The 26804-nt window shown below is 41.4% G+C and overlaps 5 protein-coding genes across 5 annotated transcripts; all 5 read right to left on the bottom strand.

Moving 5' to 3' along the window:
- Positions 1-724: 724 nt before the first annotated feature.
- LOC307258856 (gamma-crystallin M3-like) lies at positions 725-1460 on the bottom strand (the record flags this gene model as incomplete). Its single annotated transcript, XM_080038522.1, has 3 exons — positions 725-1000; positions 1083-1325; positions 1428-1460. The coding sequence occupies 3 exons, from the start codon at positions 1458-1460 to the stop codon at positions 725-727; spliced, it is 552 nt and encodes a 183-aa protein (XP_079894648.1).
- A 3298-nt stretch (positions 1461-4758) lies between these two features.
- LOC307258418 (gamma-crystallin M3-like) lies at positions 4759-5504 on the bottom strand (the record flags this gene model as incomplete). The annotated part of the gene is made up of 3 exons (XM_080037944.1): positions 5463-5504; positions 5118-5360; positions 4759-5034 (listed from the first exon to the last, which is right to left on the bottom strand). Exons 1-3 carry the CDS (start codon positions 5493-5495, stop codon positions 4759-4761), a joined length of 552 nt encoding a protein of 183 aa, XP_079894070.1. The 5' UTR covers positions 5496-5504.
- Positions 5505-8777: 3273 nt separating this feature from the next.
- LOC307258409 (gamma-crystallin M3-like) lies at positions 8778-9529 on the bottom strand (the record flags this gene model as incomplete). The annotated part of the gene is made up of 3 exons (XM_080037933.1): positions 8778-9053; positions 9139-9381; positions 9497-9529. 3 exons carry the CDS (start codon positions 9527-9529, stop codon positions 8778-8780), a joined length of 552 nt encoding a protein of 183 aa, XP_079894059.1.
- Positions 9530-18451: 8922 nt separating this feature from the next.
- LOC307258410 (gamma-crystallin M3-like) lies at positions 18452-19195 on the bottom strand (the record flags this gene model as incomplete). Its single annotated transcript, XM_080037934.1, has 3 exons — positions 18452-18727; positions 18814-19056; positions 19163-19195. 3 exons carry the CDS (start codon positions 19193-19195, stop codon positions 18452-18454), a joined length of 552 nt encoding a protein of 183 aa, XP_079894060.1.
- A 5810-nt stretch (positions 19196-25005) lies between these two features.
- Positions 25006-25765, bottom strand: LOC307258411 (gamma-crystallin M3-like; the record flags this gene model as incomplete). The annotated part of the gene is made up of 3 exons (XM_080037935.1): positions 25006-25281; positions 25366-25608; positions 25733-25765. The coding sequence occupies 3 exons, from the start codon at positions 25763-25765 to the stop codon at positions 25006-25008; spliced, it is 552 nt and encodes a 183-aa protein (XP_079894061.1).
- Between the last annotated feature and the right edge of the window lie 1039 nt (positions 25766-26804).

The following is a 26804-nucleotide window of genomic DNA, read 5'->3' as shown; positions in this document are numbered from 1 at the left end:
CTGTGAGGTACTTGAACTCCTTCACTTGGGGTAAGGACTAGGGTTGCTGAACGGGACTCTGGATTTTGAGAATCCCGGGAAATTGGTCAGCTCAAAAGTACCAGGAAGTGACGACGGGATCCCGTCTTCCTGTTATTTTTTTCTTCTTCTTTTGGGTGGGATATTTTTCATTAATAGTGGCCATTACTAATAAAATATACTCTCGCCATCATGGCCTTTTCAGACGGGAGGCGATTGATGTGTCTGGTAATACATTTTCAATGACATGCGAGTGAAGAGAGAGAGAGAGAGATCGAGGCACCGCCGTTGTACAATATTTCATGTCTAAATTAAAATGTTCCTATGTACAATAAAGAACAGACATTAGCTTTAACTTTGCTGTCTTATAACTAGCTCATTGACCATTTAGTAGCCAGGGACCATGATACGCCTCAGGCTCATTCACTTCATGCGACTTACAGCTCCTGTGCTCTTCATGTACAGTATGCTGCCTCTCTTCAGCGGTTCTCTGTTATCTTTAAACAGAACAGTTATTCAAGTGAGAAGAAACTGGTTTTCATTCATTGTTTTCGATTCAAGCATGCTTGGTTTGGACTCTTCCCATTGTTTATTCAATGGATTACCTAAAAAAAATGTTTTTTAAAGAGAAAAGAACAGGAACAAAGCTTCAGGTTCACATTTTCGTTTTATCTGTTATCTTTCATTTATTTCAAAATTAAAACATCTAGAACATATCCATGACACGCCTCATGCTCATGAACCTAGTGCCGCTCATGCCCATGTCCTTGAAGCTCCTGTACTCTCCGGGCCTCATGTACATCTGTCTGCCTCTGAAGTTGGGCTGCTCGTACATCAGCCAGTGGCCGTCCATCACGTTGCAGGACTGGCATTCGGACATACGGTAACGGTCCTGGAGATTGTCACAATCGTCCATCATCTCGTGCATCTGACCACCGAAGTTCTCCCTCTCGTAGATCCTCATCCTGAACTGGCCCCTGTGCTGTTTTTGGAGAATACATAATGTTAATATCAAGTGTTGCGGTAGTAGAACCAGAGTAGGGTGGATGCTTCTTTAAACCTACCATGGGGATCATACGGCAAGACCTGATGCTCTCCCTCATTCCCATCATGCTCATGCAGTCGGAGTATTCGCCCCTCTTCATGAAGTACTGGTTTCCCATGTAGTTGGGACGCTCGTAAACCATGAAGCAGCCGCTCTCGACCCTGCAGGACTGACACCTGCTCAGTTGAGAGGACATGTCGGTGCAGTCGCTCATGCACTCATAGGAGCGACCCTGGAAGTTCTTCTCCTCGTAGAAGGTGATCTGAAAAAAGTGGATCATGAAGGTTAGAGGAAAACAACCAGTAGCAAAGTGAATACGATGATCTCATTTTGTAAGCAGAAATGTGTGCTGATTTAAAAGTACCTTGCCCCTCATGTTCATGCCGGTGTTGCTCATGTTGGCTGGAGGTGAGTTGCTGTTGCTGTTGCTACTGAACTGCCTTCCTAACCGGTTTAACCCTTTCCTTTTATACCTCACCAAATGTAAAGAATCGGCGGCCCCCCTCAGAGAACCCTTTACTCAGCAACTTGCTATTGAAGCCCATTGACTGACAAAGTTACGTCCATTTTTTCTCTTCTTTAGAAAAGCCTTTTTTGTCTCATAACAGAAAGCATTCCCAACAGTGCTTGTAACATAGTGAATAGTTTGGCCCATGTGACTTAACAAAAACTGTCTATGACCTACATGGTGCTTTTTCTGCATTTGGTAAATAGAAATAAATAAAGTTAGGGCTTTGGTTTAATAAATTATTGAGAACATGGTTTAAGTGTAGTTCATGTATCGGGTAAGGATGTGGATGGTGTCTTCTGCAAATTTCAGGATTCAAAATGCACATCATTGTAGTTGAGGACAAAACATCCAGCAATCCACCCATCCATCCTCATCCGCTTAACGAAACACGCTTCGGCTTTGGTGTGATCAATCGCCCAGATAGGATGCTGTTTTCAACACTAAAAATCTTGGCCGGATCTGGGTATTTCTAACCATACTAAATCTGGCCACAATAATCGGGACATCCTAAATCTTTTTTCTACCATACTAAATAGTAAATAGTATGGGTATTGGAACCCATCCTTCATCCCATTTGGGCGATACTGACCCACAATCCAGTGCACACCGGAAGTGACGTCACATCAACGGAGCCTCCATATGAAAACAAACAGGGATGCGACGGATATTAAAGCAAGAGGCAAGATCAAGGCACAATATTATGATGAAATAAATGAGTAAAAGTATGTCCCAAGTGTATGCCTACTGCATCCCAACTAGATTATTCTTATGGCCAGACGTAGTATGTAGAATAGAAAAAGAAAGTGTATGGGATTTGGAACGCAGGGAATGTTGCTCCTCCTGTTGCTTCCGACAGCAACTGCCGGCTGCGACACACACATGGCCACTAGCAGGTCAAAACAAAACGTGCTGCTATGTTCCACCGGCCGTGTGCCGCTGCGCATCGCCATTGCAGTACAGATTCTAGGTAAGGCATAATGACGATGCTGTGCACCTTGTTCATACAGAGCAGGTGAGATATACAGTATTGGGCGGGTCATTCTGCGCATGCGTTAAACAAATGTGTGCATTAATTCCATAAATTAATCACCCTGCGTTAATTTAGTATTTGTTGCTGTGTTGGGGGTTCTGGTCGTTGGGCATGAAAAAGGGTTTCTGCATTGCAGGGTCAGTTGTGATGCAGTTTGGGTTAGCTGGTCCATCTGGATCTTCAGTTGCGCTGTTAACTTGCTTCATTGTCTGGTTATTTCAGTTCCTTCTTGGTTGCTGGGTGCAGGTTGGATCCCAAAGGGAAACTCAACTGGCCTGGAGCAGCAGAGAGTTGTTAGAGGCAGGCATGTTGCACTTCCGAGCGGGCCTTCACGGCTGCTTGGGCAGGCTGTGCTGCAGGCCGGTAACAGGGAGAGGCTGGTGGACTGCTCCAGAGATCTTGGAAGTTGGTGGAGAGAGTAGAGAGGCTTCCTTCTTTATTGGGGGCCAGGAGTGAGAGAGATCCAACCACCTCGGACAGTGGCTGGTAGAGAGAGATGCAAAAAGCATATGGCTCATTTAAAAATCAACACGAGACTTTTTGACTAATGGCAGCATAGAAGGGGGGCACATTTCGTCTGGGCACCCAACTTTTGAAAGATGTGAAATTATAAACCTAGCCTGGGAGGGGGCTGTAACACCATTTGGTGATCTATAGTCAAAAACAAGTAAAATCATCCTCAATGAATGAAACACGTACAAATTCACTACACGGAGCTTATCACACTATCTCTAAAGGATCAAATCCATTTCAGCCTGCAATCTAGTTCTTCCAGTCATAACCCAGACTACATGACCATAGGTGAGAGTAGTAAGGAAGCTTGACTGACTCAGCTCTCTTTTTATCACAACAGTTTGGTAAAGCGAATGCAATACAACCCCCGCTGATCCGATTCTGCGGCCAAACTGAAGCTCCATTGTCCTCTTACTCGGGTCCATGAATATGAGGTACTTGAACTCCTTCATTTGTGGGGAAGGACTCAAAAGGACAGTACCACTTTTTTCAGCGCTTTTTCCCCAAGACAAATTTCCTTTGGAACAATAAAGTTTAACTTATCTTTTCTCATATAGAATTTATCCAGAATTAAAGTCCAGGAAGTAAACTAAATTAAACTGCAAACTGGTTTTGGTCTCTGTCACTGTTAAGCTGTATTATAGTAGGCCTACTCAAGACCAGTCTTGGTTTCGTTTACCTACTTTTTAAAGTCTTGATCATGTCGCGTAATTGACCGTTATTTTACTCTGCGTTTACTCTGCCTCAGACAAAGAGGACTGCTTTTATGGATTTTATTTTAAGGCTGGTCAAAACCACAACATAAAGTACACAGATTTACTTTTGTAGGTGTTTTATGGATATGTGGATCCTTAAGATCATTTTTGGTAGTGCCTATTGTTTCTGTTTTCTACATCATATCTTAAGTGTGTCATGCAGAGTGGGACTCGCACTGGTTTGGTCCTGATCTTGACTCGGTTTTGCCCTTTCTGGGTCTTGGTCGTGAGACTTGGTCTCCACCTGTCAAAGTCTTAGTTTTATCTTAGATTCAATACACTCTTGTCTTGATCATGACTTGGTCTCAATAAGGAAGTTCTGTTTACAAAACTACTACAAAGTAACCATTAGCTTGCCCATGATGTTCGCAGAGGATTTAACATAATTTCAAGATCATTAATCTGCGCGTTATCGGGAGTCTTAGCCTTATAAAACGTACAAATGGCGAGCACAGTTGGAGCAAAATTGCATGTCTAAATGAAAATGTTGCTACGTGCAATGAACAACTGACTTAAGCTTTTACATTATCTGTTTTATAAGCTAGCTCATTGACCATTTAGTAGCCAGGGACCATGATACGCCTCATGTTCATTCACTTCATGCCACTTGCAGCTCCTGCGCTCTTCATGTACAGTATGTTGCCTCTCTTCAGCAGTTCTAAGTGTGTTTTGTCTGTTATGTCCCTATTTAAACAGTAGCGTTTTTCAATCGAACATAATCTGTTTTTTTTTATTAGTGCTAACATGCTTGGTTTGGACACCTCCCATTGTTAATTCAATGGATTACCTAAAATCACATTTCCTTGAAAAGAGAAAGGAACAGAAACAAAGCCGCAGGTTCACATTTTCGTTTTATCTTTAATTTTTTATTTCAAAATTAAAACATCTAGCACATGTCCATGATACGCCTCATGCTCATGAACCTAGTGCCGCTCATGCCCATGTCCCTGAAGCTCCTGTACTCTCCGGGCCTCATGTACATCATCCTGCCTCTGAAGTGGGGCTGCTCGTACATCAGCCAGTGGCCGTCCATGACATTGCAAGACTGGCAGTCGGACATACTATAACGGTCCTGGATGTTGTCACAATCGTCCATCATCTCGTTCATCTGACCACCGAAGCTCTCCCTCTCGTAGATCCTCATCCTGAACTGGCCCCTGTGCTGTTTTTGGGATAGTAAATTATGTTAATATCAAGTGTTGCGGTAGTAGAACCAGAGTAGGGTGGATGCTTCTTTAAACCTACCATGGGGATCATACGGCAAGACCTGATGCTCTCCCTCATTCCCATCATGCTCATGCAGTCGGAGTATTCGCCCCTCTTCATGAAGTACTGGTTTCCCATGTAGTTGGGACGCTCGTAAACCATGAAGCAGCCGCTCTCGACCCTGCAGGACTGGCACCTGCTCAGTTGAGAGGACATGTCGGTGCAGTCGCTCATGCACTCATAGGAGCGGCCCTGGAAGTTCTTCTCCTCGTAGAAGGTGATCTGAAAAAAGTGGATCAAGAAGGTTAGAGGAATAAAACCAGTAGCAAAGTGAATACGATGATCTCATTTTGTAAGCAGAAATGTGTGCTGATTTAAAAGTACCTTGCCCCTCATGTTCATGCCGGTGTTGCTCATGTTGGCTGGAGATGAGTTGCTGTTGCTGTTGCTACTGAACTGCCTTCCTAACCGGTTTAACCCTTTCCTTTTATACCTCACCAAATGTAAAGAATCGGCGGCCCCCCTCAGAGAACCCTTTACTCAGCAACTTGCTATTGAAGCCCATTGACTGACAATGTTACGTCCATTTTTTGTCTCATAACAGAAAGCATTCCCAACAGTGCTTGTAACATAGTGAATAGTTTGGCCCATGTGACTTAACAAAAACTGTCTATCTACATGGTGCTTTTTCTGCATTTGGTAAATAGAAATAAATAAAGTTAGGGCTTTGGTTTAATAAATTATTGAGAACATGGTTTAAGTGTAGTTCATGTATCGGGTAAGGATGTGGATGGTGTCTTCTGCAAATTTCAGGATTCAAAATGCACATCATTGTAGTTGAGGACAAAACATCCAGGAATCCACCCATCCATCCTCATCCGCTTAACGAAACACGCTTCGGCTTTGGTGTGATCAATCGCCCAGATAGGATGCTGTTTTCAACACTAAAAATCTTGGCTGGATATAGTAGACATCTGGGTATTTCTAACAATACTAAATTTCGCCACAATAATCGGGACATCCTAAATCTTTTTTCTACCATACTAAATAGTAAATAGTATGGGTATTGGAACCCATCCTTCATCCTATTTGGGCGATACTGACCCACAATCCAGTGCACACCGGAAGTGACGTCACATCAACGGAGCCTCCATATGAAAACAAACAGGGATGCGACGGATATTAAAGCAAGAGGCAAGATCAAGGCACAATATTATGATGAAATAAATGAGTAAAAGTATGTCCCAAGTGTATGCCTACTGCATAACAACTAGATTATTCCTATGGCCAGACGTAGTATGTAGAATAGAAAAAGAAAGTGTATGGGATTTGGAACGCAGGGAATGTTGCTCCTCCTGTTGCTTCCGACAGCAACTGCCGGCTGCGACACACACATGGCCACTAGCAGGTCAAAACAAAACGTGCTGCTATGTTCCACCGGCCGTGTGCCGCTGCGCATCGCCATTGCAGTACAGATTCTAGGTAAGGCATAATGACGATGATGTGCACCTTGTTCATACAGAGCAGGTGAGATATACAGTATTGGGCGGGTCATTCTGCGCATGCGTTAAACAAATGTGTGCATTAATTCCATAAATTAATCACCCTGCGTTAATTTAGTATTTGTTGCTGTGTTGGGGGTTCTGGTCGTTTGGCATGAAAAAGGGTTTCTGCTTTGCAGGGTCAGTTGTGATGCAGTTTGGGTTAGCTGGTCCATCTGGATCTTCAGTTGCGCTGTTAACTTGCTTCATTGTCTGGTTTTTTTAGTTCCTCCTTGGTTGCTGGGTGCAGGTTGGATCCCAAAAGGAAACTCAACTGGCCTGGAGCAGCAGAGAGTTGTTAGAGGCAGGCGTGTTGCACTTCCGAGCGGGCCTTCACGGCTGCTTGGGCAGGCTGTGCTGCAGGCCGGTAACAGGGAGAGGCTGGTGGACTGCTCCAGAGATCTTGGAAGTTGGTGGAGAGAGTAGAGAGGCTTCCTTCTTTATTGGGGGCCAGGAGTGAGAGAGATCCAACCACCTCGGACAGTGGCTGGTAGAGAGAGATGCAAAAAGCATATGGCTCATTTAAAAATCAACACGAGACTTTTTGACTAATGGCAGCATAGAAGGGGGGCACATTTCGTCTGGGCACCCAACTTTTGAAAGATGTGAAATTATAAACCTAGCCTGGGAGGAGGCTGTAACACCATTTGGTGATCTATAGTCAAAAACAAGTAAGATCATCCTCAATGAATGAAACACATGTACAAATTCACTACACTGAGCTTATCACTCTATCTCTAAGGGATCAAATCCATTTCAGCCTGCAATCTAGTTCTTCCAGTCATAACCCAGACTACATGACCATAGGTGAGAGTAGTAAGGAAGCTTGACTGACTCAGCTCTCTTTTTATCACAACAGTTTGGTAAAGCGAATGCAATACAACCCCCGCTGATCCGATTCTGCGGCCAAACTGAAGCTCCATTGTCCTCTTACTCGGGTCCATGAATATGAGGTACTTGAACTCCTTCATTTGTGGGGAAGGACTCAAAAGGACAGTACCACTTTTTTCAGCGCTTTTTCCCCAAGACAAATTTCCTTCGGAACAATAAAGTTTATCTTATCTTTTCTCATATAGAATTTATCCAGAATTAAAGTCCAGAAAGTAAACTAAATTAAACTGCAAACTGTTTTTGGTCTCTGTCACTGTTAAGCTGTATTATAGTAGGCCTATTCAAGACCAGTCTTGGTTTTGTTTACCTACTTTTTAAGGTCTTGATCATGTCGTGTAATTGACCGTTTTTTTACTCTGCGTTTACTCTGCCTCAGACAAAGAGGACTGCTTTTATGGATTTTATTTCAAGGCTGGTCAAAACCACAACATAAAGTACACAGATTTACTTTTGTAGGTGTTTTATGGATATGTGGATCCTTAAGATCATTGTTGGTAGTGCCTATTGTTTCTGTTTTCTACATCATATCTTAAGTGTGTCATGCAGAGTGGGACTCGCACTGGTTTGGTCCTGATCTTGACTCGGTTTTGCCCTTTCTGGGTCTTGGTCGTGAGACTTGGTCTCCACCTGTCAAAGTCTTAGTTTTATCTTAGATTCAATACACTCTTTTCTTGATCATGACTTGGTCTCATTAAGGAAGTTCTGTTTACAAAACTACTACAAAGTAACCATTAGCCTGCCCATGATGTTCGCAGAGGATTTAACATAATTTCAAGATCATTAATCTGCGCGTTATCGGGAGTCTTAGCCTTATAAAACGTACAAATGGCGAGCACAGTTGGAGCAAAATTGCATGTCTAAATGAAAATGTTGCTACGTGCAATGAATAACTGACTTAAGCTTTTACATTAGCTGTTTTATAAGCTAGCTCATTGACCATTTAGTAGCCAGGGACCATGATACGCCTCATGTTCATTCACTTCATGCCACTTGCAGCTCCTGCGCTCTTCATGTACAGTATGTTGCCTCTCTTCAGCAGTTCTAAGTGTGTTTTGTCTGTTATGTCCCTATTTAAATAGTACAGTTATTCAATCAAACATAATCTGTTTTTTTATTAGTGCTAACATGCTTGGTTTGGACACCTCCCATTGTTAATTCAATGGATTACCTAAAATCACATTTCTTTGAAAAGAGAAAGGAACAGAAACAAAGCCGCAGGTTCACATTTTCGTTTTATCTTTAATTTTTTATTTCAAAATTAAAACTTCTAGCACATGTCCATGATACGCCTCATGCTCATGAACCTAGTGCCGCTCATGCCCATGTCCCTGAAGCTCCTGTACTCTCCGGGCCTCATGTACATCATCCTGCCTCTGAAGTGGGGCTGCTCGTACATCAGCCAGTGGCCGTCCATCACGTTGCAGGACTGGCAGTCGGACATACGGTAACGGTCCTGGATGTTGTCACAATCCTCCATCATCTCGTTCATCTGACCACCGAAGCTCTCCCTCTCGTAGATCCTCATCCTGAACTGGCCCCTGTGCTGTTTTTTGGATAGTAAATAATGTTAATATCAAGTTTTGTGGTAGTACAACCAAAGTATGGTGGAAACTGTTTTTCATACATACCATGGGGATCATACGGCAAGACCTGATGCTCTCCCTCATTCCCATCATGCTCATATAGTCGGCATACTCGCCCCTCCTCATGAAGAACTGGTTTCCCATGTAGTTGGGACGCTCATAAACCATGAAGCAGCCGCTCTCAACCCTGCAGGACTGGCACCTGCTCAGGTAGGAGGACATGTCAGAGCAGTCGCTCATGCACTCATAGGAGCGGCCCTGGAAGTTCTTCTCCTCGTAGAAGGTAATCTGAAAGAAGTTGATCATGGAGGTTAGGAAAAAACCAGGTTGTAAGGTGAATAGGCTAATCTCATTTTGTAAGCAGACATTTGTGCTGATTAAAAAAAAATATTTTTTAAAGTACCTTGCCCCTCATGTTCATGCCGGTGTTGCTCATGTTGACTGGAGATGAGTTGCTGTTGCTGTTGCTACTAAACTGCCTTCCTAACCGGTTTAACCCTTACCTTTTATACCTCACCAAACATAAAGAATCGGCAGCCGACCTCAGTGAACCCTTTACTCAGCAACTTGCTATTGAAGCCCATAGAATGCAAAAGTTACGTCCATTTTTTTCCATTATTTCTTTTCTTTAGAAAAGCCTTTTCTCTCATAACAGAAAGCATTTCCAACAGTGCTTGTAACATTTGAATAGGTTGGCCCATGTGACTTAACAAAAACTGTGTACAACCTACATCCTGCTGTTTTTCTGAATTTTGTTATAAAATGTGGGCTTTGGTTTAATAAAGTGTAGAAAATATGCTTTAAGTGTACTTCAGACATCTTGTAAGGATGAGGGTGGTGTCTTTTGCAAACTTCGGGTTTCACAATGCCTCATCATTGTATTTGGGGACAAAACATCCATCCATCCACCCATCCATCCTCATCCGCTTAACCAAACTTGCTTGGGCTTTGGTGCAATCAATAATGAGAATATGGTTTAGTTTGGGCATCTGGGGCCTCATTTTTCAAACTGTACGTGGGATTTGCGTTGGATGCTGATGTTTGTAGGATTTAGGGAAATGCTGGCGCACAGAGATATTCGGATTTATTTAAAGGCGTCAGCATGTGGCGATCGCTGTTAACATTGCAGCATCAGAATTTCGGACTGTGGTCGAAATTAAAAAGAAGCAATCCTACATCAAAGTGGACACAAAAAAGGGCATATCCTCACACAGCAGTGTTTTTGCCACGAGCGGGGGACACTGAGACCCCCCATGAGAAACTGATTTGGGGAATTCCTCTGGGTTAATAATAAACTTTACAGCCCCTTTCAAAACGCAGTTACAACGTGCTTAAACATAAAGGCAAACACATAGATAAAAAAAACTAGCACAATATGTGATGTATAGTAGGCTTATGATTAATGTATGAAACTGTGCACTCCTGTCTGCCTGACTGAGGCATCAAGAACAGCGTCAGTTTAAAAGTAATACAATCGTATGAAAAAGTTTGGGAACCCCTCTCAGCCGGCATTATAATTGACTCTGCTTTCACAAAAAAAATATAAAAGTGGTATGTCTTTAATTTACCAGGAACAACTATGTACTGGGATGTTTTCCAAACAAAGATTTTTTGAAAAGCAGTATTTGGTTGTATGAAATAAAATAAAATTTGAAAAACTGGCTGTGCAAAAATATGGGTACCCTTGTGGTTTTGTTGATTTTAATGCCTGTAACAGCATGTAAAACTGATGACTTTAAACACAAAGTTGGTTGGATTATGTTGTTAAGCCTTGAACCTCATATAATTGTCTGTTTAATCATGAGAAAATGTATTTTAGGTGCCTAAATGCAAGTTGCACTTCTCTTTGACTCTCTGCTGAAGTGAGACAGAATGGGATCATCAAAACAGCTCCCAAAAGATCTGTTCATTGTCATGGTTTAGGGGAAGGCTACAAGAAGCTTTCCCAAAGGTTTCAATTGTCAATTTCTACTGTAAGGAACGTTGTCAGGGAATGGAAGGACACAGGCACAGTTGCAGTTAAACCCAGGTCTATCAGACCAAGAAAAGTACAAGAGCGGCATATGCGGCGGATTGTGAGAATGGTTGCACACAAACCAAAGATCACCTCCAAAGACCTGCAAGAACATCTGGCTGCAGATTGTGTAGCTGTACATGGTTCTACAATTCAGTGCAATTTGCACCAAAACATCTGTATGGCCGGGTGAAGAGAAGGAAGGCCTTTCTGCGCCCACGCCACAGATACAGTTGCATGGAGTATGCAAAAGCTCATTTAGACAAGCCAGCTTCATATTGGAAGAAAATGCTTTGGACTGATGAGACAAAAATTAAGTTATTTGGTCTTTATAAAAAGCAGATGTTTTGGTGAAAATTGCGCTGAATTGTTGAACGATGTACAGATGCACAATCGAAATTGACAATTGAAACCTTTGGGAAAGCTTCTTGTAGCCTTCCCCTAAACCATGACAATGAACAATCTTTGTTTTTCAGATCTTTTGGGAGCTGTTTTGATGATCCCATTCTGTCTCACTTCAGCAGAGAGTCAAAGAGAAGTGCAACTTGCATTTAGGCACCTAAAATACATTTTCTCATGATTAAACAGACAATTATATGAGGTTCAAGGCTTAACAACATAATCCAACCAACTTTGTGTTTAAAGTCATCAGTTTTACATGCTGTTACAGGCATTACAATCAACAAAACCACAAGGGTACCCATATTTTTGCACAGCCAGTTTTTCACATTTTATTTTATTTCATACAACCAAATACTGCTTTTCAAAAAATCTTTGTTTGGAAAACATCCCTGTACTTAACTGTTCCTGGTAAATTAAAGACATACCACTTTTATATTTTTTTTGTGAAAGCAGAGTCAATTATAATGCCGGCTGAGAGGGGTTCCCAAACCTTTTTTAATATGACTGTATGTATTCCACCTCAATATAATCAGAATGAATTCAATAACATGCAGAGCATATTCCAACGTTGTTGTTTTTTTAATTTGCACTCATATATCTCCATTTGTAGGCTATTTAAGATTCTTATTAGTTTTTTTTGTATCACTCCATGGAAAAATCTGTGGAGGTGTTTGTTTATTAGTCGTAAGAATGGCTTCATCCGTTTTGCAAAAGGAACTCCCACTATATGATAGGCCTACATGTCTTATAATTTGCCTATCTGGATTAATTTTACACAAACACATTTGTTCTCACACTTCATACATCTGCCGACTGAGTCGCCTGTTTCTCCTTTCTCCACTTTCTGTGCATATGCATGAGTCAGAGTTTGCATGGAGGACCGCACATCTTCCCGTCAAGTTTGCTTTTGATAAATCACAAAGGTTGCGTACTGGGTGGCGTACGCCACTGTGCGTACGCAATGTTGATAAATGAGGCCCCCTGGTTCACAGCTCAAATTTGAGGCAAACACTTAATCAAGGGGTAGCATGGTGTAGTGGTTAGAGCGTCCCCTGTGAAGAGGCTCGGTCCTCGTCGCAGCAGACTGGGGTTCGAGTCGGACCCGGGTCATTCTCTGCTTGACTTTTCTCTCTGCCCCATTTTTTCTCTGTCTCTTCAGAACTGTCTAATAAAAGCACAAATGCCCATAAAAATGATATATGAAAAAAAAAAAAAAAACACTATCAATTGTCAAACCGGGTCAACAAAGTATTCGTTTGATGCGGCAGATGTCCTCTTTTAACATCTGCCATTGAATTATGTGTTACTTTTACTGTTCTTTTATCAAAAGCCTATTAATCTTTTCCTTTATTTGTTGGTTTTAACGGGTTGTGTGTGAAGGAATAGAACAGTCTACATGGCATAGTCAGCGTGTGTTCCAACATTATTGGGGTCCAGCAGGACTAAGGCACAATTTGGCAGAAACAGGTGGCTGAAAAGGCAAAAAAAACAAAAAACAGACCAAATATCAGCCAACCTGACCACATTCTCTCAACAAGTCTTACTCTGTTGCTTCCAGTCCGATGTTATAATATGCCCCTAATGATAACAAATCATTAATCAAAGTATTTTATTCCTTTAGCCCTTAAGCTGCCGAACACAGACTCTACTAATTTTACATGACTGTTAATTATTTATTCGTATTTACAGATTTTCTATTGTTATTTATTGTAACTTCCACTGCCTTCCTACCCATGTCCTTAATATGTTTCGTCGGATGCAACTATTTGTTGACTGTTTTATGTTGGTTGTATGGCTGGAAAAGGCTACAAATTAATTGCGCCTTTGGGGATAAATACATTAGCCTGGCTCCGCCCGCCTACCTACTTCCGCTCAAATTTCATTTTCCCTTCAGTAGTCAGTCTGGGGCTGCGGTGAATTTCTCAACTTTAGCACAGGAATATTTTGGAACGTCCAATAAGCGAACAGAGCGAGTGGCTGAGAACGATGACGTCGAAGTCGCGCTCCAGTTTCAGTTGAATGCTGCGTTCCTTTATACTCGGAACTCAGAGATTTCCGACTTGGTAGTTCCGAGATTCGACCTTTCTATGTTCCAGTGCATCTGCTTGCGAAAGTATGGACGCCGACAACCTTTCTCGTCCAAATAACTAAACGTTAGGCTCTAGCAAGTTACCGGTAGATCCATAGACCACAATATGTAGTGAAGTCGGAAATTTCCGAGTTCCCTGTTCAACTGGAACGCACCGTCAGAATCCGGCTCATGACACACGTGACGACCAAACGTTATGCGATTGGTTGGCTAATCCAACAGACACCCGCCTCCAAGTGAGTGAACGTTTGACAATTACAGCACTTCCAGACCTTCTGTACAAATGAAATGAAGTACGATGGTCTGGTTGGACCAGGCTATAAATAAATTTGTTTGCAGCTGATAAGTCGATGATGATTAATGGTTATTCTGGGTGATGATGGTGTCCTAAAAGCGACAGGACACCACAGTGTTGACTGGGTAGTCACTCAAGAGAATGGTGGAGGGGGGGGACTCTGAGGGTAACTACTCCTTATGGCCAATATCTCTAAATACTTTGACACTAACATGAGTAGTGGACCGTAGGGCTGCAACTAACGATTATTTTAATAATCGATTAATCGGTCGATTATTTTTTCGATTAATCGGATTAAAAAAAAAACATTTGTAAATGCCGCATCTTTATTCAAAAACTGAACATTACTTCAAATTCACAGTGCAGACTGAAGTGTCAAAACACCAGGTTATTGCTCCAACGTCCCGGAACTATTAAAAGTAATATTACATGATAAAAAATTAATAAACCTAACTGGGATAACACAAAAAAAACATACAATGTATGATATACATTTATACAGTATATAAGGGATGTCCATGGTAAACCGGTCAACCGATAAAATTTTTAACCGGTAAATACTAACGGTTAAAAAAATGTAATAATCTTAATTTCTCTCAGATGACAGGAGATCGTTAATTTTTATGGATATTGATACCATTTTCGAGACTCCTTAACGATCCAAGTCTTTATTGATATCGCTATTGATACTTTTCTATTATTTTGTTGAAATAGAACTTGTATTATTGCTTCAATTGCTGATATGATCATAGCTCAAGATAGGACATTAAACAGGTCATAATTCCATCTTTACTATCTATTTTATATTGCTGGGAAAACAAGTTTTTGCCAAAATCTCAAATTTCTTTTTTTTGTGTTGCATTTGAACACATCACTCATATTACTAAGCCGGCCTGAACACAGCACAGTTGACATGTTTGCTACTTTTTTTAAGCTAACTAGCTCTATATCCTTCCGATTTTAACATGGATTTAAAAACTGGATTAGCCTACTATTTTTAACTGATGGGACTTTCTACACCGTTGGGTTGTGTGATTACTGCCGCTGCTTTGAATGACTGTTGATGCGCTGATGCCGACTCTCCGAGCCTGTCTGCACACCGTCTGCAGCAGCAGCAGCTGACAGTTTTTTTTGGACTAGACGGATACTGAGTTGAAGAAGTTTTTTTTAACCCAAAGACAGCAAAGGTACAACACTTTTATATAGGCCTGCAGTCCAGTGTTAGATATGACCAAAATACAAGCTGTGGCCGCTCACACTATAGCTTTCCCGCACCGCTTCACGTGTGGAAAGCTCGCTGTGGGCGTGCATGAACCTGTCGGCGGCTGGATGTAAACAGTGCCGCGCCTGCAAGTGACTTATTAATCGCGCGACTCAACGAATCGATGACCAAATTCGTTGCCAACGCTTTTAGTAATCGATTTTAATCGATTTTATCGATTCGTTGTTGCAGCCCTAGTGGACCGCATTCCTCAGGAAATGGAGTTGGCCTGAAAAAAAAAAGAAATAATGTTTTAAATAGTTTTATTGGTTAAAAAAGAATCAAGTCAAGAGAACTTCCCTGCCTGTTTCAATGAGTATTACCTCAGTCACCTTTAAGCCACAAGTGGTTGATTTCAACCTATTGACGAGGAAATCTATTTACATTGAACATTTGAACTAGGGGAAAAACATTGCTGAGTGCATAATACCCCTTGAAAGGGCTCTTTGATATGTCATATTAAGAGGATATTGAGGAACATAGGACCCTGGGAACATGGAAACAAAATAGCAAATTCACAATGCTTCATCATTGTAGTTAGGGACAAAACATCCTTTGATCCATCTTCATCCGTAATACGGTTTGGGTCGTGGGGCCAGCAGCCCCTACAGGGGACCCCAGACTTCCCTTTCCCGGGCCACATTAATGAGTTCTGACTTTGGGATCCAGAGGTGTTCCCACGCCAGTTTGGAAATAATCTGTCAACCTAGTCTTTGGTCATCCTCGAGGCCTCCTCCCAGCTGGTCGTATTTGAGCTCTTACCAAACCCATTTTCCTAACAGATGACTGCACTCACCCTATCTCTAAGGGAGACACCGGTCACCCTCCTGAGAAAACCCATTTCAGCCACTTGTACCTGCAATCTACTACTTTTGGTCATGACCCAGACGTCATGACCGTAGGTGAGAGTAGGAGCAAAGATTGACCGGTAAATCAAAAGGTTCCCCTTCTGACACAGATCCCTTTTCATCACAACAGTGATTCTACCAGAATTTAAGTAAACTAAATTAAACTGAAACCTGTTTTGGTCACTGCAAAGCAGTATTATGGCGCTTTTCCACCGCAAATGTAGCTCGACTCGACTCAACTCGACTCGACTCAACTTGGTTTGGTAGCAGCACGGGTCGTTTTCCACCGCAAATAGTACCTGCTGAACGTGGGCGGGGTCGTCGTAAGGGGCTGAAAACCTACTCCGGAGCAAAGTAGCAGAACAGAAATTGCGAGCAGTTGTTGCACTATTAACTGAACCAACCGCCAAAAACACGGATGAAAAATGTTTAAGAAATACCCCCCTTGTATCTGTTTGCTAAAAGAAGTAGAAGAATATTGCTATGGGCCATTAAAAGGGATGGTTGTTGTCCCGATGTGTGACTCTGCCACACAGTCAGCTGTAGGGATGCGTCACGTACATCCCTATGCACGTAAACACGGGCATGATAAAGTTGACTGTTTAGTGCTTGTTTCAGGATACGTGTTTTCAAATGCAAGCTGTGTCTCAGCCTGAATATTTTATTGAGGTAATCAGTTCAGTCCGAGGCTTGTAATGTAATCGCTCGCTATCATGTCTGTCCCAGCTGGCTACTATTAGCCTAGCTGCTAGCTGCCCTACATGTCTCCTCTCGTATGATAAGTAACTTCCCCAACACTGGGACACAACACTTAACCAACACTGGGTGAGCTTAGCGAATATATGGAAAATAAATTCGGATCTGTGATGCAAATCAAATGAAAGAGAGCCAGAGAAGGCTGCACGCGGCGTAAATACACTCAAAAGTCCCGGATAGTTGGGGAGAATAAACAACAGAATGAAGCCGGTAGTCTCTGGCCACTGATTGGCCAGACAATAGTCTCTGGCCAATCAGTGGCCGGCCGTCTGCCGACGTCACCTTTTAGCATCGGCTCAGCTCGCTTGGAACCTAGAGCGAGGCGATACCAAAAAAGCAGCCGCTACGTGGTACCAGGTACCATGAAATTGCGGTGGAAAAGCCAAAAATGCGAGTTGAGTCGAGTCGAGCTGATACCATGCGGTGGAAAAGCGCCATTATAGGACTCAAGACCTGTCTTGGTTTTGATTATCAACTTTTTTAAGGTCTTTATCTTTTTGCAGAACTTGCCACATTTCTTCTTCGTTTTCTTGGCATCAAACAAAGAGGACATATTTTTGGATTCTAGTTCAAGACTGTTCAAAACCACAACATACACAGGTGTTTTTATGTATATGTGGATCCTGACGATCATTTTTGGTCGAGCCAATGGTTTGTATTTTCCACATCTTATTTTAAATGTGTCATGCAGAGTGGGACTTGCACTGGTTTGGTCCTGGTCTTGACTCGGTCTCGCCCTTCCTTGGTCATGAGACTTGGTCTCCATCTGCCAAAGTCTTGGTTTTGTCTAAGGGCGTATTCAAACCTGCCGTGTTTAAATCGGTTGAAACGAACTCAGTTGCACTTCCGTCTTCGGTGCGCATCTTTCAGGCAGTTGTGAATACAATAATCGCACTTGGGGTTGGACCAAACAAGCGCTCCGAGACCCAGCTGAAGAGGTGCACTTTCAAACGAACTCTGGTGCAGTTTGTTTTTAGTGTGAATTTGCCCCGACGTCAATCCGACCCAAATGCAGGATCCTTGCTGAACTGACACACAACTTACACACAGCAAAATCAGCTAATTCTCGCGAGCCGCTCCATTCCATACACTCTTGTTTTGATCATGACTTTGTCTCAATAAGGAAGTCTTGTCTACAACACTACTACATAGTAACTATTAGGTTGCCCTTAATGTTCCCAGAGCACTAAACATAATTTCAAGCTCATGAATCTGCGTGAAATCGGGAGTGTTGGCCTCTTAAAATTAGCAAATCGCGAGCACAATTGCAACAATATTGCATGTCTAAATTCAAATGTTGCTAGGTACAATAAATTACAGACTTTAACATTGGCTGGCTTATAAACTAGCTCATTGACCATTTAGTAGCCAGAGACCATGATACGCCTCATGCTTATTCACTTCATGCCACTTACAGCTCCTGTGTTCTTCATGTACTTTATGCTGCCTCTCTTCAGCTGTTCTAAGTGTGTTGTGTCTCTAATGCCTCTTTCTATCTTTAAACAGAACAGTTATTCGAGTAAGAAGAAACTGGTTTCTTTCATTGCTAGCATGCTTGGTTTGGACACCTCCTATTGTTCATACAATGGATTTCCTAAAATCAAATGTTTTTGAAAAAGAAAAAGAACAGAAACAAAGCCGCAGGTTTACATTTTTGTTTTATCTTTCTTTTTTTATTTCAAAATGAAAACATCTAGCACATGTCCATAATACGCCTCATGCTCATGAACCTAGTGCCACTCATGCCCATGTCCCTGAAGCTCCTGTACTCTCCGGGCCTCATGTACATCATCCTGCCTCTGAAGTGGGGCTGCTCGTACATCAGCCAGTGGCCGTCCATCACGTTGCAAGACTGGCAGTCGGACATACTGTAACGGTCCTGGATGTTGTCACAATCCTCCATCATCTCGTTCATCTGACCACCGAAGTTCTCCCTCTCGTAGATCTTCATCCTGAACTGGCCCCTGTGCTGTTTTTGGGAGAATGGATAATGTTAATATCAAGTGTTGTGGTAGTAGAACCAGAGTAGGATGGAAGCTGCTTCTTTAAACCTACCATGGGAATCATACGGCAAGACCTGATGGTCTCCCTCATTCCCATCATGCTCATGTAGTCGGCATACTCGCCCCTCCTCATGAAGTACTGGTTTCCCATGTAGTTGGGACGCTCATAAACCATGAAGCAGCCGCTCTCGACCCTGCAGGACTGGCACCTGCTCAGGTAGGAGGACATGTCAGAGCAGTCGCTCATGCACTCATAGGAGCGGCCCTGGAAGTTCCTCTCCTCGTAGAAGGTAATCTGAAAGAAGTTTTGTGGAGGAAACAAACAAGTAGTAAGCTGAATATGATTATCTCATTTTGTAAGCAGAAATGAATACTGATCATTAAAAGGATTTTTAAAGTACCTTGCCCCTCATGTTCATGCCGGTGTTGCTCATGTTGGCTGGAGGTGAGTTGCTGTTGCTGTTGCTACTGAACTGCCTTCCAACCGGTTTGACCCTTACCTTTTATACCTCACCAAACGTAAAGAATCGGCGGCCCCCCTTAGAGAACCCTTTACTCAGCAACTTGCTATTGAAGCCCATAGAATGCCTATGTTATGTCCGTTTTTTCCAGGGAGAGGTTACCTCTCTTTTCCTTAGAAAGGCCTTTTCTCTCACAACATAAAGCATTCAAAACAGTGCTTGTAACATGTGAATAGGTTTGACCATGTGACTTATACAACTTGTATGACCTACATGGTGCCTTTCTTTTCTGTATTTAGTATTTAGTTATTAAATTTGGGCTTTGGTGTAATACAAAATAATTGTATTAAATTTTTATTAATCTCGAACAAACAACATTATTTAAAAGGAAATAAAACAATCTGATAAAAACAAAGTTTAAACACAAACAGATAAAGCAATCTTAAAGGAAAAAAACAGATTAACATAATTCTTATACATTCCTGCCTGCACTTTACAGCCTTACATTATTACAGAATAAGCATGTATAAACTGCATTTATAAATGCAGGTCATACAACATCAATTCAACAATATGACAACATACAACAATACACTTTGCCTGCACTAAAATTAAATATTTTCAGGTGTTTTCCTTAATCTATAGGGAAATTACTGTTTTCTTGAATCTTTGTTTGAACTGTAAAATATTATGTCTTCGTTTGATTTCATTGTTAAATCCATTCCACAAGGTCGGCCCACACACTGAAATGCACATGCTTTCAAGCATGGTTCGTAAGAGGTTGTTTTAACGTAAATTAGCCTTTTTTTCAAGATTCAAGATTTTTATTAGTGTCCCAAGAGGGCAAATTGGTTTACAGCGAGGAGAGGCGACAACACATAACAGTACAAACAGTGACGGACGCAAACATCACAACATGTACGCAGGCCTGGGCACTAAAGTGCAAAGTGCAAGAATCAGGGAAAAACCAACACAACAAAGTCAGTTCCTTTCCCTCCACAACTTAAGACGGGCCACGCTGGGGATAGAGTCTTGCTGTACGGCAAAACTCGCCCAAGATATGACCAGAGGATTCGGGCTCTTAGTAAAGAGTGTTCCCGCTCTGAGAATTCAAGATTCAATAATTTGTTCGCACCAGGAGAAGTGGTTAAACCCACATGACAGAACAAAACAACAATGAACACAATACACTGTGGAGACAAATTGCTCAAAAGATAAAGTGCCAGGATATAAAAAATGTAAAATACAAATTAAAAAATTAAAACATTAAAACATTAAAATAAATAAAAATAAAAGTCATCACAACGCAAAGCCTTATGGATGATATCCCCCTCTATATCCTTACACATTTTCTTAATTTATCTGTTAAATTATTTTCTTTTACTTTGAATATAAACTGTGCAGTTTTAAATTTAACAATGTCAGATTTCAATGACTGTGATTTCAAAAATATGATAAGTGTGCTCATGATAATCCCCATGATTTATCATTCTAATTGCTCTTTTTTGCAGTGTTCAAATATTTGGTAAGGTTCTCTTGTTAGTTTTTCCCAAACTTCCACACAATAGAAATAGGTATGGTGAAATACTGTAAGTGTTCATTACAGAGTATGTAGTGTGTTCTGGTTCGAGATGTATCTAGTTTTGCTCAATATCCCCTGGCCATTGGGAGGAGGGGGGCGGGGGGAGTGGGATGGTTTAGGATGGATAGAGGGCCGACCAGTAACCATGGAGTCACCGGTTCGATTCCCGGCACTGGACTTGTGTGTCTTACCATGTGTGAATCTGCATGTGTTAATTGACAATAAAGACTTAACTAAACTTATACAGATGTTTATTGTGGGGCTTCCAGCACAGCTTGTGGTCAATTCCAAAAAACATGGATTTCATACACTCTTTCAATTATTTCATCATCAATGACTATTATACCATCTGTGTGTTTATTATGTGATTACCAAATAACATCAATTGAGTTTTGATCTAGTTTAAAGATAACTTATTTGAATCAAACCAAAGTTTCAACTTTTTAATTTCTTTTGTGACTATTTTACAGATGTGCTGTTAGTCATCCCGCAACAACCACACAATTTGTAATTTCCAACAACAATACATTTAAGCAAATTTTGATACTTTACAAATATCATAAAGGTAACTTATAAACTGGTGGTGACCCATTTGGACGAATTGACTGTTGCCATACCTTTCCGATTTTTCTAGCAGTATTTCATGATCAACCGTATAAAAACACTTTTTTTAAGATCAATGAAAATCCCGACAGTTTTTGTTATCCATGCAATTTGTTGCAATGGCCTGGGAAGACCTGGGGATTCCTCAGTCAGAGCTGGTTAATGTGGCCGGGGAAAGGAAGTTTGGGATACCCTGCTGGATCTATTGGCCCTTTTACTTGACAACAGATAGGCGGATGACGATGGATGGATATTCTGGGTGATGATGGTGTCCTGAAAGCTAAAGGACTCCACAGTGTTGACTGGGTAGTCACACAATGAGGTAGGGGGACTGGGGGCTGGGTCCTTTCTTAAGTCTACAAACCATCTCATTTGTCTTCAGAGCACTGAGCTCCAGGTCGTTTCCTTTGCAGTAGGTCACCAGATGGTCAATCTCCCACCTGTAGGTGGACTCATCCACACCAGAGATGAGGGTGGTGTCGTCCGCAAACTTCAGGTTTCACAATGCTTCATCATTGTAGTTGGGGACAATACATCCATCCATCCATCTTCTTTTGCTTATCCGGGTTGGGTCGTGGGACCAGCAGCCCCATCAGGGAACCCCAGACTTCCCTTTCGCTCAGCTCGCTTTCAGCCGCAGTGGGGCTATGAAGTGAATGCAGTACCGCCCCTGCTGCTCCGATTCACTGGCCTATCTCCCACTCAATTGTCCCCTTTCTTGGGAAAAGATCCTGAGGTACTTCAAAAACTTATTTGTATTAGGGATGGGCATTTTAAGAAATTTCATTGATCGATCATCGGGAAAATTAACGATCAATGATCGAGTAATCGTTATCTTTTTACATATTAAAAAATGCCAACAGAACATCCAAAATACAGCGTTTTTACCAGACTGTATACAAGAGGTTTTTACTCAATTACATCTTTATTCCAAGATCTTCTAGTCAAACAACAATCTATTAAGACAAGGCAACTTTTAAAAATAAAATAATAATAAAATGCGGCGCTGGTTAAAGCCCGAGGCTATGAGCCAACAAGGAGCCAATGCTTCGATACCTTTAAAGTTTAAACACATATGCGCCTCCTAAGATGCTGCCAAAGACTGCATAAGGGCACGGCACGTTTCTCTGAGTGGTAAAGGACCTAACGTTACTTCTAATTATCATCTAAAATGTGCAAATTAGTTCCCTGATGAAGACGAAGTAGGTTAGCATAGACGCTAAAGTTAGCCGCTAATGCTAGCGGCGCTAACGTAACACGTTAAACAGGATCGGATGTAGGCTTCAATGTACAAGTGGTACATAATTCAGTTTGTTTAAGTGTTGAACTTATACAAGGTTTCACAATGCTTAATGAACTTAGTTATTTTCGGTTCTAAAGCTGAAGCTGTCCCATGGACCTGTCCGATGCCAAACTTCGCCTTGACTTCTTCCTGTTTACGTTTTGACATCTACGGCAGCTCGCAGGCTGCTGCCTGAGCCTGTTCTGTTGTCTCCTACTACTAGTTAAGTATCTCCCCCTGCTGGTAGGATGTTTAATTGCTGCCCATACAGTCTTTGGTGCTGCCACATAGTGAAATTCATTGCTGTGCTGCCGGACTCACACTGCGCAACACAACGGCAATATGATCATAACAATTTCACGTGATCGAAGATATTCTTAACGAGCAATGATCGATTAATCGATTAATTATGCCCATCCCTAATTTGTATTCATACATATTGCATTCTTGATAGTTTTGTACTGTCATGTATTGTTTTGTCTACTGTTAGCTTGCACCCTTCATGGTAGCTGCTACCCTCAGTGTCTGGATGTGTTTGTGTGAATGGGTGAATGCGGCAAAACAATGTAAAGTGCTTTTCAGTCTGAAAATAATGGAGTCCATTTACTATTTATCATTTAATATATCATATATCATTTAATTTATAATTTAATATTTAATATATGTTGTTTGTATCAGTGTTAATTTTGTTAACAACAACTATGCTGACTTATATTCGTCAATGACATTCTTGCCAGACGAAGACGAGACGTTGACGAGATTAAATATACAGTATTTATATTTATAAAAACTAGGACAAATTAGTTGACTAGACGAAACAAGACTAAAATGTTAGTGGTCCACTATCGTGCATGCAAAATGCGCATGACGTTTTTCCTCAATTATGCGTCTAGTCCGTCTGTCAAAATCATTAATTATGCTTGTGAGACAAGCTGCTCTGATGCTCCTCGAAAGTAGCCAAGAGAAGCCGAGTGTTGTCAAAAAAACGAAGAAAACATGAATTTAATTTCAAGACTGCTCAAGACCACAACTGGAAGGATACCACTTAATACATACACAGATTTATATTTTTAGGTGTTTTTTAAGGAAATGTGGATCGTTAAGATCAAGTTGAGCAGTGCCTATGGTTTGCTTTTCCACATCTTATCGTAAGTGTGTCATGCAGAGTGGGACTCAACTGGTCTGGTCATGTTTGTCACTCGGTCTCGCCCTACCCTGGTCTTAGGCATGGGCCTTGGTCTCCACCTGTCAAAGTCTTGGTTTTGTCTTAGATTCGATACACTCTGGTCTTGATCATGACTTGGTCTCAATAAGGAAGTCTTGACTACAACACTACTTCAAAGTAACCATTAGCTTTCCAATGATGTTCACAGAGCACAGGTGAAGTAAGCGGTTTATTTATGTTAATATAAGTGTTAAATTGCTCTTTATTCATACAGTGATCACTTACATAATGTGCGCGCTTCATAAAGCCGATCTCTCAGTCAGCTGCTTTGCATGTAATCGGCAAATAAACGTATTGGAGGATCCCAAAATTTTTATCCAATCAGAAGAGAGAACGCTACAAACCGACACTCGTTTCACTCATACTATATACACTGCATGGTCTCACTGCCGGTGCACGCCAGAGCATCAGATGGGTGAATGTGTATGCGCCTACAATGGCTTAGCAGGTAAAAATCCTTCCCAATGTCTGTTTTGATGGTTTTTATCATGTTTTATCACACTTATGGATCTGAGATGATGCTCGATAACTTGCTGCTTGAAGACATGCATTAATGTGGTGACGTAGAGACGAGCGAGGGGACTGCTAACTGCAGTAACTGACAGGAAGTTAGCTAAAAGAACTATTCCGCTTACAGCACCTTTAACAGAATTTCAAACTCAATAATCGATGTGTCTCAGTAAAAATGGTTGTTGGGAGCCATTGCCTTATCAACTGACAAATGGCGAGCAGGACAAGGCGAAATATGAGCAATATTTCACGTCTTAATTAAAATGTTGCTATGTTGACTAAATAACCGACTTAAGCCACCATAACCTGACTTATAAACTAGGTCTTTGACCATTTAGTAACTAGAGCCAACGATGTGACTCATGCTCATCTATCTCCTACCACTCTGTTTGTCTGCTCTATGTGATAATATATGTTTTGTAAGTAAGTGTGTTGTGTCACCATTTATCTTTATTGTTTGAACCAGAACATGCTTGGTTTGGACCCCTCCCATTGTTTATTTAATGGATAAAAACTAGGCCACAGGTTCACATTTTTGTTTTATCTTTCATCTTTAATTTTTTATTTTAAAATTAAAACATCTAGCACATATCCATGATACGCCTCATGCTCATGAACCTAGTGCCGCTCATGCCCATGTCCCTGAAGCTCCTGTACTCTCCGGGTCTCATGTACATCATCTTGCCTCTGAAGTTGGGCTGCTCGTACATCAGCCAGTGGCCGTCCATCACGTTGCAGGACTGGCATTCGGACATACGGTAACGGTCCTGGATGTTCTCACAATCATCCATCATCTCGTGCATCTGACCTCCGAAGTTCTCCCTCTCGTAGATCCTCATCCTGAACTGGCCCCTGTGCTGTTGTTTTGGATAATAAATAACGTTAATTTCAAGTTTTGTCGTAGTAGTGGCAGAGTATGGCGGATGCTGCTTTATACCTACCATGGGGATCATACGGCAAGACCTGATACCGCTCATTCCCATCATCATGCTCTGGTTGTCGGAGTACTCGCCCCTCTTCATGAAGTACTGGTTTCCCATGTAGTTGGGACGGTCGTAGACCATGAAGCAGCCGCTCTCGACCCTGCAGGACTGGCACCTGCTGATGTAGGAGGACATGTCAGAGCAGTCGCTCATGCATTCATAGGAGCGACCCTGGAAGTTCTTCTCCTCGTAGAAGGTGATCTGAAAAAGTGCATTTTAAAGGTTAGAGGGAAAAAAGTAGTAAGGTGAATATGCTAATCTCATTTTGTAAGCAGACATTTGTGCTTACATTTGTGATTTAAAAAAAATATTTTTTTTAAAGTACCTTGCCCCTCATGTTCATGCCGGTGTTGCTCATGTTGGATGGAGGTGAGTTGCTGTTGCTGTTGCTACTGAACTGCCTTCCAACCGGTTTAAACCTTTCTTTATATACCTCACCAATCAGTGCCCCCCCCCCCCTCAGTGAACCCTTTACTCAGCAACTTGTTATTGAAGCCCATAGAATGCCAATGTTATGTCCATTTTTTCTAGGGACTGGTTAACTTGCTTTTGTTTAGAATGGCCTTTTCTATCATGACAGAAAGCATTCCCAACAGTGCTTGTAACATATGAATAGGTTAGACCATGTGACTTAGAAAAACTGTATATGACCTTCATAGTGCATATTTCTTCCTAAATGTAGTTATAAAATGTGGGCTTTGGTGTATTGAATTAGTGAGAACCTAGTTTAAGTGTATCACTTACACACTGGGATTGGGTCTGTTAAGTAGTCAGTTACAGGAGTGTTAAATTGATTGAATTGAGCCTCCACAAATGAAATACATTGTTAAATATTATATAACCAATATTTCATATGAACTTTTGAATTTCATAACGTAAGTACATTGCACCTTAAGTCTTCTCAAAAGTAAACAAGCTTACAGAGATCTTCTATGATTCAAAAGCACAAAGTAAAGAATTGATAAGGACTCATGTTTTAGATATAGTATATTTAAAGACATTGGAAATAATTTATTGTGCTAGTTATAGTTCTTTGTATTCAATATTTTTTTTAATCAAGAGAAAGATATCATCTTTTAAGAGTTGAATTTAAATTATGGTATTATGTTATTAGTAGTAAATTGTGAAGCTGCCTGTTGAGTTAGAAAAAAGCCTTAAAGGTCACATATTATGCAAAACGCACTTTTTAAATGTGTTGGAACACAACTATGGGTCTGCACCAAAGTAAAAAAAAAAAAATCTCTCCTTTCCTCACCCTCCCCCTTTCTGAAAACCTCTCTAATATACTCCAGTCAGAATTCTCGCCGACTATAACGTCACAGTCGGCACAGCCACTTCCCCATATTTTCTTTATATGTCCATGCTTCCCCCCCACATTAGTAACCAGAAACTTCCAC

Source organism: Ammodytes marinus, assembly GCF_949987685.1.
Source record: "Ammodytes marinus genome assembly, chromosome: 12".
Taxonomy (NCBI): domain Eukaryota; kingdom Metazoa; phylum Chordata; class Actinopteri; order Uranoscopiformes; family Ammodytidae; genus Ammodytes; species Ammodytes marinus.
The sequence above is the reverse complement of the archived record's forward strand: the minus strand, read 5'-3'. Positions and strand labels throughout refer to the sequence as shown.